Here is a 15,359-nt window from a genome sequence, read left to right as displayed (position 1 = left end):
GATGAAGAGAGTGAGAAATGCAACGGATCAATACCAAATGCTTCAAACCATATTCTCTCTTGAGTTGTTCGAAAAGCCCATTGTTTATTCCAACCATTGCAGAAGCATTATCTGTGCCAATTCCTACCATATTAGCGATTGGAAGTTTGAGATATTTCAAAGAATTCACAAGAACAGCAGCCAGATTTCTTGCGTCTGCAGTTTCTACTACAGCGAGTTTGAGAAATGCTGATCTAATGGTTTGGTTGTTTACACTATAGTACCGTATAACGATACCTAGCATTTTAGATATTGATACATTTGTGGATTCATCTATTAGTACACTGTATTTTTGGTTACCTATATCTTCAACCAATGATTGTGTAAAATATGGAGCCAAAACTTCAGTTATAATGTTAGTGCACTTTGTACGATGTAATTGCATGTTTTTAGCGCCCTCATCACCGGAAAACACCTTCTTGCACAGTATTCCTAAATGATCTACAGCTAAAATAGGACAGTGTTCAGCAATAAATAAAGAAAGGGCGCCTTCCGCTCTGCTTGCTATTCTAACTGTAGTTTTCGGAACAATTTTCACAGGTAAGGTGGTTTGTGTTTTTTTTAGTCAATTTTTTGTTTATGCTTAATAGTTTTCGAATGCTTTCTAATATCACACAATTTAGCATAAAACTCTGTTGCACATACTTGACATCTTGCCTTGGATAAGTCTCCAACGACTGGTTTCAGCCACCCATTGAATTCAAGTTCTGCTTCCCACGCATCCCGATATTTTTGAGCGTACTGCTTCTTCTTCTGCGTTAAATCCATTATGTAAGTCGCCACAACATAAGTTTCACCAATTTATAATCACTGAAAATACATTAAAACTCAGGCGAACTAGAGGTCATGAAACAATCTACTCACTCGGTGACTGGATATTAGTCCAATTGTTCATTGTTTAAAACGTAGTAATGTCTGAGATACCCCCATCGAATTGTTCTTGCGTTACCACTGTGCATGTGGTAATAATTTGACTGCGAGTTAACATTTCGAAAAATTAGAGGTTGCTGGACATAAATGTATTTTATTATACTTAATATTACGTATGTTTTTTGTCAATTCGGAAAATAAAGGGAGTTCAAAAGTTGAAGAATTGTAGAGCGATACGCTATCGACGATAACAGGCTAGTGGGTAATGAATAATGAATTGTTCTATAGTCAAGATTTTCTTACTCTGTAGGCAATTCCCACATTCAGGTTTACTAAATGCTGAACAATACTACATGATCTGCTAAGAACTTAATTTAACTTGTAAATCTAGAACAAAGTCAGTGTATTACCCATACTATAGTTAAAATCTTAGTTTTGTTAATGAAAATACTGGCCCAAAATAGTTTTGATTTGTACTTCAAAAGTCGTCAGTATTCCAAAAGTCGCCAGATAAGTCGCTAAATAATTTTTGTCGCTGAAAAGTTTTTTTTGTCGCTAAGACGGAGGCAAAAGTCGCCATTTCTAGCGACAAAGTCGCTAAATTGGCAACACTGCGTTGGCTGATACTGTCACCTTTCAGGTGAACAGTTTGCTGGCAAGAATGAACCAGATGTTTCTCAACAATGAATAATGGACACAAATTGTACAACTACAGTGTCTCACAAAGAGAATCTGGAAATAACTTTGCAGAGTCTAGTAAAAGGAGAACCCTTTGTAAGTGTGCTTTATCCATTCAAAATATCCAAATTATTTCAACGATTGTCATCAAAGTTTACATGTCATTCACGTCATTCATTTGGCAGCTAACACCACTCGCAACCCATTACAAAGCATACTTCTGTTTTTGTTTTTATATGATATTTGATGGTAAGTTGCTATGGGACCATACTGTTGAGGTCATCGGTCCCTAGGATTACACACTATGTAACCTAATTTAAACTAACGTACACTGAGGACAACATACACACGCCCGAGGGAGGACTCGAACCTCCGACGTGGGCAGCCGCGTGAACCGTGGCAAGGCGCCCTAGACCGCACGGCTACTCCGAGCGGCTTTTATGAGATAATTATTCTCCTTAGGGACCCACTATCCCCGCTTTTGTATATAAAGCTCTATAAGTTGTTCATTTTCTTTGCTGTTCCACTCCATGTTTAATGAGAACACACTGCTGAACGCGGATGCTGCTAGTAATGGCGTTACCTCGCCTACGAGCAGAAAGGTGTTTCTGAAATATGTGGGATGTAGTGACCTGTTAAGCTGTATTCTGCATGGAGGCACAGAGCAACTTGTCGTATGTAGCTGACTCACGACCACGCTGGCAACGTAATGAGTCTGAGAATTCCATTACGGATAGGATTCAAAAAGACTGCGAAGTAATGTCCCTTAATCGGCCGGCCGGTGTGGCCGTACGGTTCTAGGCGCTTCAGTCTAGAGCCGCGTGACCGCTACGGTCGCAGGTTCGAATCCTGCCTCGGGCATGGATGTATGTGATGTCCTTAGGTTAGTTAGGTTTAAGTAGTTCTAAGTTCTAGGGGGACTGATGACCAAAGATATTAAGTCCCATAGTGCTCAGAGCCATTTGAATCATCTTGTCCCTTAACCACCAGATTGAATATGCAACGTCGCGGACTCATTTGACTCGTAGTCCAGACGCCCGCTGCGACAGTGATCGCAGCTTTGCACCCAAGTGTACACTAAACATTACTGCTGCTTTCACGTTTTTCGTCTCCCTCTTTCTGCGACGTAAGTAGAGTGCTGTTTTCCTGGCCAAGTCTTCTCCTTCCTTTGCCAGGTAATACACAGCACAACGTTGATGTATGTGTTAATTTAATGATGAACAAAGTAGGGAGTGATTATAGTTAAGGTGGCAGTTTCAAAAAGCTGTAAAAAAGAGGCTCTGCTCAGAATGACGTCAAATTTGAACGTAAAATTATCGAAGAAGGGAGAAGTATTATGGAAACAAAAGCATTTAACGAAAATTTTACCACTAGATGGCACTGTAACCGTCGTAACGTAAATGGGTTCCGCTACAAATGACAGATGAATCGCAATATGACAGCTGTGGGATGAGTTGGACATTAAATCAACTGTACTGTGCGATCTGCATGACCGCACAAGTCTGGCATTCAACACGTTTGGTACTGTCAGTCGGGTAAGACTATTCATCACGCGAAGGTTGTACCACATCGGCTGGGAACAGTCCGTTTTTAATTGTCCTGCGAACAAAACCGCATAACAAGCAACAATGGCATCGATTTGTCGTTGTCTTGAGGCCAAAAAACGTATAAAAAGCTACATGAAATCGGTTTTTAATCGTCCTGAGGCCAAAAACTACATCAAAAGCAACAGTGAAATCGATTTTTAACTGTCGTGAGACTGTTGCAAGACATTTTAAAATGGTTGTCGACCGTTTTCTGTCGTAAGTCTAAATCGAGAATCAGCTTGTTCACAGCAGATCAGAGTGTCTCAAGGTTCAAGTTCAGAATATGTTGAGCAATATGTGCCTTCAGTTCTGCTACTTTTGTAATCGGAGCACAGAACACAGCGTATTTCACATATTCCCACAGCCAGAAGTCACGCCCATTCAGATCAGATGATTTGGACGGCCAGCCTGCAAGGAAATGACGGCCGATAACTCTAGCATTACCAAAATTCCTCTGTAGCAGCTGCTTCACTGGCTGTGCAATGTGTAGAGGAGCACTATCTTGTATAAAAAGATCCTACCCACACATCCACGCAGTTGAAGGGCTGGAATGACGTTGGTGTGCAGAAGACTCTCACAGCATTTACCTGTGACGGTACAGGTAACAGGACCCACAGGACCCAGCTTCCTGAAAAAATATGGCCCTATCATATACGATGCCACCAACTAGCACCATATAGTGATCTTTACAGAATGAAGCAGCATCGGTTGATGTGCGAGCCGATTTTCCGTAGCCCATATTCTGCAATTATGTGTATTGATATGCCCTTGAATATGGGAATGGGCTTTGTCTGTCCACACAATATTCCATGGCCATTCATCGTCCACTTCCATGCGAGCAAGGAATCATAAACGTTCGTCTTACTTTCAGATCAAAATGAAGCACCTCCTGACCGTGGGTGATTTTGTATGGATAGCAATATATGATTTTGCCTAGCATTTTATGCACAATGCTCACAGGCATGTTCAAAGTTCGAGCAATTATCCGTGCATCACATGTTAGCACACGTCCTCTTGACCACTCCCGCAATGCTAGGGTCACCCCTTCTGCTGGCAATGGAAAAATATTATTTTCCTCCCACTGCCACATTGCACTTACCGAATGAGTTGGCGCAGTGGTTACCACGCTGGACTCATATTCGGAAGTACGACGGTTCAAACCCCTATCCAGCCATCCTGATTTAGGTTTTCCATGATTTCCCTAATCCGATCTTGTGCTCTGACTCTAATGACGTCGTTGTCGATGGGATGTGAAACACTGACCTCCTCCCCCTCCACATTGCACTTCAAAAAACCTATATTTTCGAATTTCGTAGTCATGTTCTCCATATCCTTGGCAGACAACGGACCAACGCCTTCTTTTGAATGTCTGGAACTTCTGCAGAGCTACTGGTACACAGGCAACGTTCTTGTAAAAGACTTTTACCAGCAGTACGCGATACTCCATTGAGACAGTCATGCTGAGAGTCTCAGACACAAACTGAGGAACAGCCGTGTACCGCACGTCTTTTATTTTCCGTATTCTGCCCCTTACAGCGCCATCTAGTAGTAAAAATTTCGTTAATTTCTTTTTAGTTTCTGTAACGTTCCCACTTCTTTGATAATACTATGATCAATTTTGATTTCATTCTGGGCAGTTTTTCGTTCTTTAAGAGCGTTTTGAAAGTGGAACTTTATTTATAATAGTCCTGTATAGCAAGATCATATTGTTGATTTTCAGATTACGTCCATATGCAGCTAAATAAACAGCATAAGCTGCGTGTAAATATGTATATACTTGAAAATAAAATGAGGCGAAACGTGTATTGCGAAGTATAAATTGCATTAATTCAGTTGCAAACAGAGGTAACCCTAAACTCATCAATACAGCAAACATCATTCTTGACTAACAGTGTTGCAGTTTTGCTACACTTTTTTTCCAACAGTACATTATTGTGCGCAACTTGCCCTTAAGTACCCGTACTTCAGATTGTTTTCCTTCTTTCAGAAGCCGTGTCACCAGGAAAAAAGATCTTACAGAGAAGCTTTCCTGTAATGGGGTATTACCACGATAGCCGATTAAGCCAATTAAAACTCCAGAGTGTTCTGTGCAGTAAAGTCCCAACAGCAGAGAGTATAAAACCCAGCAAATTAATGAAAGACCACTTTGGAAGACGTCATGCAGAATCTGCTGGAAAAGACACTAAATTGTTCAAACGCAAAGAAGCCGCACTGAAAAGTGCATGCATTTATTCACCAGGCTACTTTCTCCTTTCAACAGAAGCTGGTTTCGAAGTTTCATACGGAATCGTTCTTCGAGTCGCTGAAATGAAGAAACTTCATACAACCCTTGGTTACTGGATGCTGTGAAACTACTTCTAGGAGAGCAACATGTGGGAAAGATAATCAGGATATCTCCAACAACACAAAGTCGTATCGAGGACATGAGTTTAGCTATTTTGGATAAACACTCAAAGAAAAACAGTAAATTCATATTTTTTTCCAATTTAGTTAAATGAATCTAGCGACATTGTACTATGTTTACAGCTGCTTGTCTATGTTAGATTCATAAAAGATGACGGCATGGAAGAATACTTGTCCACGGAACCACTGAACACAACTACACACGACAAAGACATTTCCCGATCGGTGAATAACTTTGTAGAGGAAAACGAGACCCATAGGTCGAAGTTGGTCGATGTATGTACAGACGGAACACGTTTCATGTTGGGCGTTCGCTACGGATTCCACACAATCGTGTAAGAATTTGCTCCAAATGCAACATTCAGCCACTGCATTATGCGTTATTATGCTTTGGCAGTGGAAACATTTCCACCTATTTGTTTGTAATGTATTCACTCAGGTTGGGAAGATTGTATACCACATCCGAGGTAGTGCAACAAAAAACACAGGAGTTGTGCAAAGAGGTCGGAGCCAAATTCTTTGCGCTCCTGTTCCACAATGAAGTACGATGGCTATCACGTGACAAGGTGTTGCATGAAGTGCTCGAAATCCGACATTAAATTGCTTTGTTTCTGGAAAGGTGAGGACAGGAAAAGAGAAAATCTTGCATGCCAAAGCAACAGATTATTTATTTCCCAAGTAGCGTATGTTGCACATTTCTTTACAGACATATACAGGGTAAATCACCTAAAACTTGCAACGCCAATATTGCGAAAATGGAAAGTGCTACACAGAATAGATTGATAGTCATGGTCTCGTATTCTTAGCCAATAAACAACGGTTTGTAATAATACTCAGAAAGTTTATTCTTTGTGTAAACATACATTTTTTTTTAATGGAACGATGCCTACTGACATTAACAGACTCAAATAGGGTAAATTAGAATGTCAGTGGTGTTTGTTGCAGGATTCCAGTGCGAGTCTTTAAGAGATATTGGCCGGCCGGAGTGGCCGTGCGGTTCTAGGCGCTACAGTCTGGACACGAGCGACCGCTACGGTCGCAGGTTCGAATCCTGCCTCGGGCATGGATGTGTGTGATGTCCTTAGGTTAGTTAGGTTTAATTAGTTCTAAGTTCTAGGCGACTGATGACCTCAGAAGTTAAGTCGCATAGTGCTCAGAGCCATTTGAACTAACCATTTAAGAGATATTGTATTTTGAAAAGTTTCCATTCTTACTCTTGTTTGTGTCATTCAACCTACGTAGTTGCTTGGTACGATGTTGTTTGTTTGCTTTCAGTGTGCTCGTGTGTTCCTTGAGTGCAATACGAGTTGCTAGTCAGTTAGTGCGTGAAAACCCAAGCAGTACGTCGTGAGTGGACGAGGCGATTTACCAATGCAGAAAAAGCCGAAATGCTGATGGCGTATGGAGGGTGTAGAAAGAAGGCAGTTCGTTCTTGTACGGTGAATGTGGCAAGATATCCTAATAGACGTCAACCCTCTCGGCAACCATTTATCAACCTCTTCAACCAGTTACGTGAAAGTGGTAGTGTAACACCTAAACAAAGTAACAATAGGAAACAAGTGGCTATAGGAGAGGGGGGAATTGATGTTGATACTGCTGTTGCAGATGTCCGCACGTTAGCTCCTGTGCAATCGGACGAGGAAGTGGCACGAGTTAGGTAAGTGTCTTGTTTAGTGATGAAGGCACATTTACCAGTCATGGCAAGGTTAAACACCGAAGCATGCACTATTGGTCTGTCGACAATCCCCGTTGGCTTCGTCAGGTGGAGAGTCAGCGTCCATGGAGTGTAACCGTGTGCTGTGGGATAGTGAACCATCAGCTCATAGGCCCGTTTTTCATAGATGTAACACTGAACACGCGCAAGCGTCGCGGCCTATTAACAGACCATCTTCCACGGACGCTAGAAGACATTCCTCTCCAGACTAGGAGTCCAGCCCATAGTGCATGAAGCACTACAGCATGTCTTCACGAATTGTTTCCAAATCGTTGGACTGGATGAAGAAAAACAGTACCTTAGCTGGCCCCTACACCGGATTTGAGGCCTGTAAATTGTTTTCTGAGGGGAAAGCTGCAAGACACTATTTACAAGGACATACCAACAACACCCGATGCTGCGCAAAGACGTGTTACTGCAGCCTGATCGGACGTCTCGCTGAAATGCTAGCACGTGTGCAGCAGTAGTTCCACACCAGACTGGCAGTGTGTATTGCTGCTGCCGGTGGTCATTTTGAACACAATCTGTTATGGCCAGTTGTCTCGTTACTGGTCAGAATCCACATAATCAGTGTATACACTTGCGTTGTTCTTTAGTGCGTGCTCCCATAGGTATTGGACAACGCACTAGGGTCATGGACCAAATACCACTGACATTCTAATTAACCCTACTTTTAGTTTATTTATGTCAGTAGGCTTTGTTTCATTTAGAAAACCGTATGTTTGCACAAAAAGTACACTTTCTAAGTATTATTATATCTGTTTATCAGTAATACCAGCCCCTGACTACCAACCCAATCTACGAAAACCGCACATAAATAGTACTTTCCACTTCTGCAATGTCCGCAGCTCGTGGTTGTGCGGTAGCGTTCTCGCTTCCCACGCCCGCGTTCCCGGGTTCGATTCCCGGCGGGGTCAGGGATTTTCTCTGCCTCGTGATGACTGGGTGTTGTGTGCTGTCCTTAGGTTAGTTAGGTTTAAGTAATTCTAAGTTCTAGGGGACTGATGACCATAGATGTTAAGTCCCATAGTGCTCAGAGCCATTTGAACCATTTGAACTTCTGCAATATTTCCTGTGTAAGTTTTAGGTGACTCACCATGTATACCCTTAACCTTGGCTTGTACGGAAATACGGTGCATATTTTGATAGCACAGCATAAAGTATACAGTTGTGCTTGCATATTGGTGCTTTACCAGCGCAGTGCTGAAATAAAATACGTTTCGATATTTCCAGAAGCCAAAACTGATGATAATGCTCGGTACAAACAGTGGAAAATGCTCATTCACACATGAAATAAGTCAGCACTTACCAGTTCTATCAGTAACTATTTCCCAGAACTGAAGAATTGACAAATGTTTCGACTGTGTTTAAGTCGATTTTCAGTCGACAAAGGGATATTTTCAGAGAGTAAAGTTCACACCAAAGCAGAATTTCTTGGACTACATGAAAACAACACACTGGGACGGCTTTTCTCTAAAACAGTATTAGTAAAATTTTCGAGAAAGATTGATGGCGAGTATCCAATATTTTCAGAAAAAGCCCCAACTTGCAGGTGCGATAGTAGTTTTGCGTCCATGGTGGCAATGAATGTAAAAGAAAAGAAGCGATGGAACTTGGAACACGATTTACGGTGTGCGTAGGCAGAAATTAAACCGAATATAAAAATGATTATTGGAGATGAGTAACACGGTCACCTCATAGACTTCCATTATTTCTTGGTTTAATATAACATCTACAAAAACATGTGAATTTATTTTGTAACGTGTGGTATGTGTACTATATGCACACGCCCCTTTTGATAACACATGTAGTGATAAAATGAAAACTTAGGTAAAATCTCGAATATCACATAGGTATAGTTCACACAACAAACGACGCTGGCGTAAAGGTCTTCAGAAATTCAATAAATATCTCACGTATTAAAACTTCTAACCAAAAAGGTAATTACATGAGAAACATGAGTCTTTTTTCCATTAGGTTATTGCCAAGATACCCTGCATATAATTTGAAACAATATTCAAATAGCAGAGGTTCATTCAGTAACCCGAAATTGCGACACACAATACGAAAAAACCTTCAGTAGCCTCGTGTTTATCTAACGGATGCGAAAATTATCACATAAAATTTAACTGTCAATTCTCCTCCCGTGCACGTCAAAATGACTGTAATTGCTACTGAAAAACCCCGTTCAAGTGTCTTTGAGAGATAAAAAGATAAGAAAACACTGCATTCTATTTATCGGTTACTTTATCCCTGTGATATCTTGTTAATTGATTTGCTTGAGAAATCTACCTAACCGTCGTAGCGAGAGCCTTCAGTGCAACGGCTGGTAGGAAAATAGACGGACGTTGTCTTACCCCTTGCCGCCGCTGCACCACAGCACGTGAAAATGACCGTCGACACTGTAACTGCAGCTCGTCCTGGTCGCAAAGGTGAGGAACATGGCGTGGATAGTATTCTAGCAACAGTTATAAGCACTCTCGTTCAGAAAATTACTGTGCTATTCAGCTAAGTGGCTATATATGGTTGTGGAACTCTACTATTGTGCTTTCGAAGTTCCGCCAGTTCCGCTATATTTCGTGAGTGCTTTTGTCTACTCTGGATTTCAGAAAATCTGACTGCAAAGAATTATTAGCGACTCAATCAACTTATTTCTCTATTCACGCTTGAAAACAGCAAGTTCATAATGAAACTGAGACGAGAGGCTAATTTGTATAAAGTTCCATTGCGTTACCAAGACATTCCACATGACATTACTTGAAAACACTACACTGCCGCAACCATGGATCTCGCACTTAACAGGCATTAAATAGATCTGATTCGTAATATAAACATTTTCCTTGGCCCAATTCGTGCACAGGGTGAGTCGCGTAAGATGTAGTACCCATTTTATTTCGATATCGAAAGAAGGTTTTCGGTATATGATGTTAGGGTGGAGAGGCTGGAGATGTTGTTGCGTTGTTAATACTTTTAGAAGTCAACCGAGACATGAAAGCAGTATGTTTGCTATGGACTGATGTATTTTTAAGGGTATTCTAAAGCACTTGAAAATAAGAGTACAATGTTATAACACTTGTTGATGTTGGCGTTGAAACGTTTTGCAAAAGTATTTCTGAAATGTGCTAAAATTGAAAGTCAGGAGGTCCGGAATCAATTATTCGGGTGTAAATACAGTCAAATGCGGTCTAATGTCAGGCTGCATTGTTATATTACGCATCAAGAAGATAGGGCTACACTGCTATTTCCTCGTGTACGACATTGATACAGGATCGTCTACGATTGTTATAAATGAAACTACTACATGTTAACTTCATGCGTAACAGATGTGGATTAGGAAGACTATTCCAGATATGTGTACGTCTTCATGTTTAAGTGAATTTTTTTTTTTAAAAAAAAAAAAGAGAGTCGAAACTTTTGATACAACAACTAAGTACCAGAGCTCCTCTTCGCGGTGTTTACACTGCAGTAGCCGATGACTGCCTTCTTGTCTTTCATTTCTAGCACGTTACTAGGATACTTTGGCACGGAGTTTCAACAACAAAATTAAAAATATACTCGTTGTTTCATGTGAGTTCGAATTCGTTAAGAAGTCCACCGGCACGTTTACGTAAAGAAAAATCTGTTTGGTTGGTTTGTGGGATTGAAGGGATCAGATTGCTAGGGCCATCGGTCCGTAGAAAAACCTGCTTCAGTATCTCGATTGGTACAAGGCGTAGGAGGATTAGCAACATTATGCGACCCTCTGCGTACCATCATTTGCTGAAAACCTCGTTTCGATAACTTGAACTTTTCACGAAACAAAAGGGATGTTATGTTTTACGCGGCTCACGCTGTATACAATTTACTAAACTCATTTTTAAATAGTCGGCTTATGACATAGCTAGCAAAGTCCTGACCATACGATTCTTTCCTTTTATATGACGACCTCGTATCCGCTTAGCTATGAAATACTTTTACTTTCGGTACCTTAAAAAGCTATCGACATTCGGATACGATAGTGAGACGTGTTAAGTGAGAAAGTTGTAGAGTCCCAATAATGTAAGATTTATCATAAAACCTCTACACAGACAACATTACAAGTGCGCGCAGAGTATTTGAATGTCCTGTGACCAATTAGAAAGCCTATTTTATGGTTGCTTGGATCTCTCTCAGTACGCGTTTTGCAACATCGGCAAAAGAAACTTATCGTTTAACGAATGAATTTTATCCATAGTGGATACTGTTCCCTTATAGAGTGTAGAAAAATTTCCGGTACCAGTCACAATAAAAGGTTATCTATTTGGCACACGACCGGTTTCGGGCTTGCGCCCATCCTCACGTGTTTATACATTCACGTACATGTTTATATTGCTGGAGATCACTGCCTTGCCACTTACAATTGTCACACTTGTATCTGTTTAGTCACTAGCAAATAATTTTTTTGTATTTATACAGTGATCTCCAGCAATATAAACATGTACGTGAATGTATAAAGACCTGATGATGGGCGCAAGCCCGAAACCGGTCGTGTGACAAATAAATAACCTTTTATTGTGACTGGTAGCGGAAATTTTTCTACACCCGATATCGTTTAACGCCTCACCTTCCACGAAAATAGATTATTATCCAGCCATCTGCTGACACAGGGCCCCAGAGACGTTTAACATTTTCGCTTTTCACGTACGGCGCCTCAGCGAAGCTTACTCCAGTTGCTCATGTAGCTGTTAAAAATCCATATCACTCGCAAAGACATGGTCCATTCACATTAATGTTACCACCGACAGCGTTCGACGTCAACGTGCAATAACCACTCACAGACGGAGAGTGGCAGCACTGCTAATGTGGGATATGAAAAGTATGTCGTAGAGCAGAAACAGAGCGATTTATATGACGCCCGAACTGTGATGATCATTGGCTTTCAGGCCAAGGGTGGAAGCATTTCCGAAATGGCAAAGTTTGTAAACTGTTCGCATGCCGCCATGATTAAAGCATAACGTGCATGTCAAAATGACGCCGATGGCGAGACAACTGTGCGCCGCCGGCAGCTGTGACCGAGCGGTTCTTGGCGCTTCAATCTGGAATCAGGCGACTGCTACGGTCAAAGGTTCGAATCCTGCCTCGGGCATGGGTGTGTGTGTTGTCCTTAGGTTAGTTAGGTTTAAGTAGTTCTAAGTTCTAGGGGACCTCAGATATTAAGTCCCATAGTGTTCATAGCCATTTGAACTGTGCACCACGGGCCATAAGACGACAGGGGCGAACGACGACTGTAGACGTGTGTACAAGCGAATAGAGGTTCAACTGTCGAGCAACTAATCTCCCAGGTGAACCAAGGAGCTACCAGCGAGCGTTCAGTGAACGTTGCTGCGTATGGGCTTTCGCAGCTGGCGCCTGGTTCATGGACCCAAACTAACTGCTGTTCATCGGCAACAAATGCTGGAATTTGCACGTCAGTATCACAATTGGACGTCCACTGAGTGGAAGCCGGCGGACTTTTCAGATGATATGCGTTTCATAATTCATCGGCCAGATGGCCGGTGGTGTGTGCGGCCCTGGACCAACCATCTGAAAGGTCCAGGCGGGACGAGGGAGCGATAAGGTCTGGGGAATGTTTTCGTTGCCTTTCCCTGTGTTATCTCGTCATTCTGGGATGCAAAATGGATCAATACAAATCCTTGGGGACATGTGCACCTCTACATGCAGTTTATTTTTCCACGGCACCATGGCATCTACCAGCAGAAGAATGCTAAGTGTCACACAGCTCGTAGTGTACACGTGTGGTTCGAAGAGCCCCAAGAAGTGATTGCCGTACTCCTCTGGCCACCAAATTAAACCCAATCGAGAATCTGTCGGACGATCTCTATCGGACTGTTCGTGGTTCAAATGGCTCTAAGCACTATGGGACTTAACATCTGAGGTCATCAGTCCCCTGGACTTAGAACTACTTAAACCTAACTAACCTAAGGATAGCACACACATACATGCCCGAGGTAGGATTCGAACCTGCGACCATAGCAGCAGCTCGGTTCCGGACTGAAGCGCCTAGAACCGCTCGGCCACAGTGGCCGGCGACAGTTCGTGCTATGGATTCTCAACTGAGAAACCAAACGCAGCTGGCCACGACAGTGGAGTCGGCATGGCTCCACATCCCTGTCGATATCTTCCAGAACCCCATTAACTCTCGTCCTGCACATCTCGCGCAGCAAAAGTGGTAATTCAGGCTTCTTACAGGTGGTCACATTAATGTGTCGGTGCCGTGTATAACTGTGGTTTCAACGTAAATGGCACTTATTCCTAACTCAGTTTACTTTTCCTGCATACATATGCGATAGTAACAGTTAGTTCAGTAGAGAAACAGTCACGTTTACAAAAGTGTTTCTCACTGGTACACGATGCATCTACTGTGAACACATAGGGGAGACCAGGGCGGAACGGCCCGACTAACGTTTGAAGCAAATATTTGAGATCTCAACGATGAAAAAATATTTTAGAAAAATTAGGAACCGTTTATACGAATATATTTGTAATATAATTTGCAAATGAAGATAGCATAAAAGAATATATTTCGTTTGTTATGTCAATAAACTTAGAGTGTATCATTAACTCCTATCCGCCCCGCATGCAACGTGGAATGGACCCTGGTTTTCTATTTATTTTCTTCGATGAGATGTCTTACAAGTAACCTGGTCTTCATCGTCCTCACTATCTTTGCCAGCACACAAGTTACGTGAGCACTGCGTGATCTTATGACATGCAGTCCAAAACTCAGCTGAAGTGTAATATAATTCCTTGCAATGTATACATGGTACATCTTTGTAGTCTTCGAATTTTCATTTTCTCTGGAGTCAGTTTCTTTTTCTTTTGTCTTCTACTTCTTCGATGGAAAGCCTTTTTCTTGTCCTTTCACTTTCTTTTTCTAGAGCTAGCAGCCAGACCTTTGCTCTATTGTTTTTAGCTTCTCCAGCTTCCGAAGATTTTTTGGCCGCTTCTTGTAGACCACTCATATAGGGAGATGATGCGAGAACAGCGGTCTTACCTCTCTTTCGTGTCATTCGTTTCTGCCTTCGTGTAACTCTGGCTATTGGCGTAACAAAATGGTTCAAATGGCTCTGAGCACTATGGGACTTAACATCTATGGTCATCAGTCCCCTAGAACTGAGAACTAGTTAAACCTAACTAACCTAAGGACATCACACACATCCATGCCCGAGGCAGGATTCGAACCTGCGACCGTAGCAGTCGCGCGGTTGGCGTAACATTTTCCGGGCTAAAAGTAGGGAAACTTGACGCTGTGGAGTTGTTGATGGATGAATGTTTTTCGCGGACCAGTTTTGTATCTCCGTTTTACGTACATAATGACGTACCGGCTGCCAACGAGAAAGACAAAACATGGGGAAGAGTCCGTCAAATAAAAAGTGACCTGGGCGGAACGGACTATACCAGTAGACCGTTCCACCCCAAAGCGTATCAATTGAGAAAATAGTCAGTGACCACCATAAACAATTCTTCTCCAACTGCAATGTACACGAACATAGCTAAACACATCCTGATTTAGGTGGACTCAACATTGATTGTGAAGAAAAAACTATGAGAGATTTGCTTAGTTGGAAACGGTGCAGTAAGTTATGAGAGATCAGGTAATTCGCTCAATTTTATAGGCAGACTATGTAACTGGTGCGCGACGAAAGTAGCAACCTTACTAAGCCACAATAGACATAAGACACTTGTCAATTTCAGCACACTATAACACATATAGACGAAATGAGACTAAAGACTAACGAGGCCCTTATATTCTGGTAGTCTGTTCCGCCCTGGTCTCCCCTACAATACGTACAAATATGCTTAATTTAAAGATATTTTATATCAAGGCGTTTTTTGTACCCGTAATTTCGAAACTTTCCGTGATTTAATTAACATCACGCATACTATTTTGATAGGATATTCTGTAGCTGTTTTGTTATTTGCTAACGACGTTGGTGCTAATAGAACTGGTTGTCGTAAATGATGTAAATGTTTCAGCATACTATCGTTCATGACATTAATCTTTAGCCTGCCGTTGCGTTGTTAATTTATCTACATTGGTCATCAAAATT

At 41.8% G+C, this 15,359-nt stretch overlaps 1 protein-coding gene across 1 annotated transcript in view; it reads left to right on the top strand.

Moving 5' to 3' along the window:
* The first annotated feature begins 9,593 nt into the window (after positions 1–9,593).
* Positions 9,594–15,359, top strand: part of LOC126234447 (sialin-like) — an 81,416-nt gene continuing 75,650 nt past the window's right edge. Inside the window, exon 1 of the mRNA XM_049943141.1 lies at positions 9,594–9,722. Within this exon, the coding sequence (XP_049799098.1) occupies positions 9,680–9,722 (43 nt within the window). The 5' untranslated portion in view covers positions 9,594–9,679. The remainder of the gene's footprint in view (positions 9,723–15,359) is intronic.

The sequence above is a fragment of the Schistocerca nitens genome, chromosome 2 (assembly GCF_023898315.1).
Source record: "Schistocerca nitens isolate TAMUIC-IGC-003100 chromosome 2, iqSchNite1.1, whole genome shotgun sequence".
NCBI lineage: Eukaryota > Metazoa > Arthropoda > Insecta > Orthoptera > Acrididae > Schistocerca > Schistocerca nitens.
The sequence above is the reverse complement of the archived record's forward strand: the minus strand, read 5'-3'. Positions and strand labels throughout refer to the sequence as shown.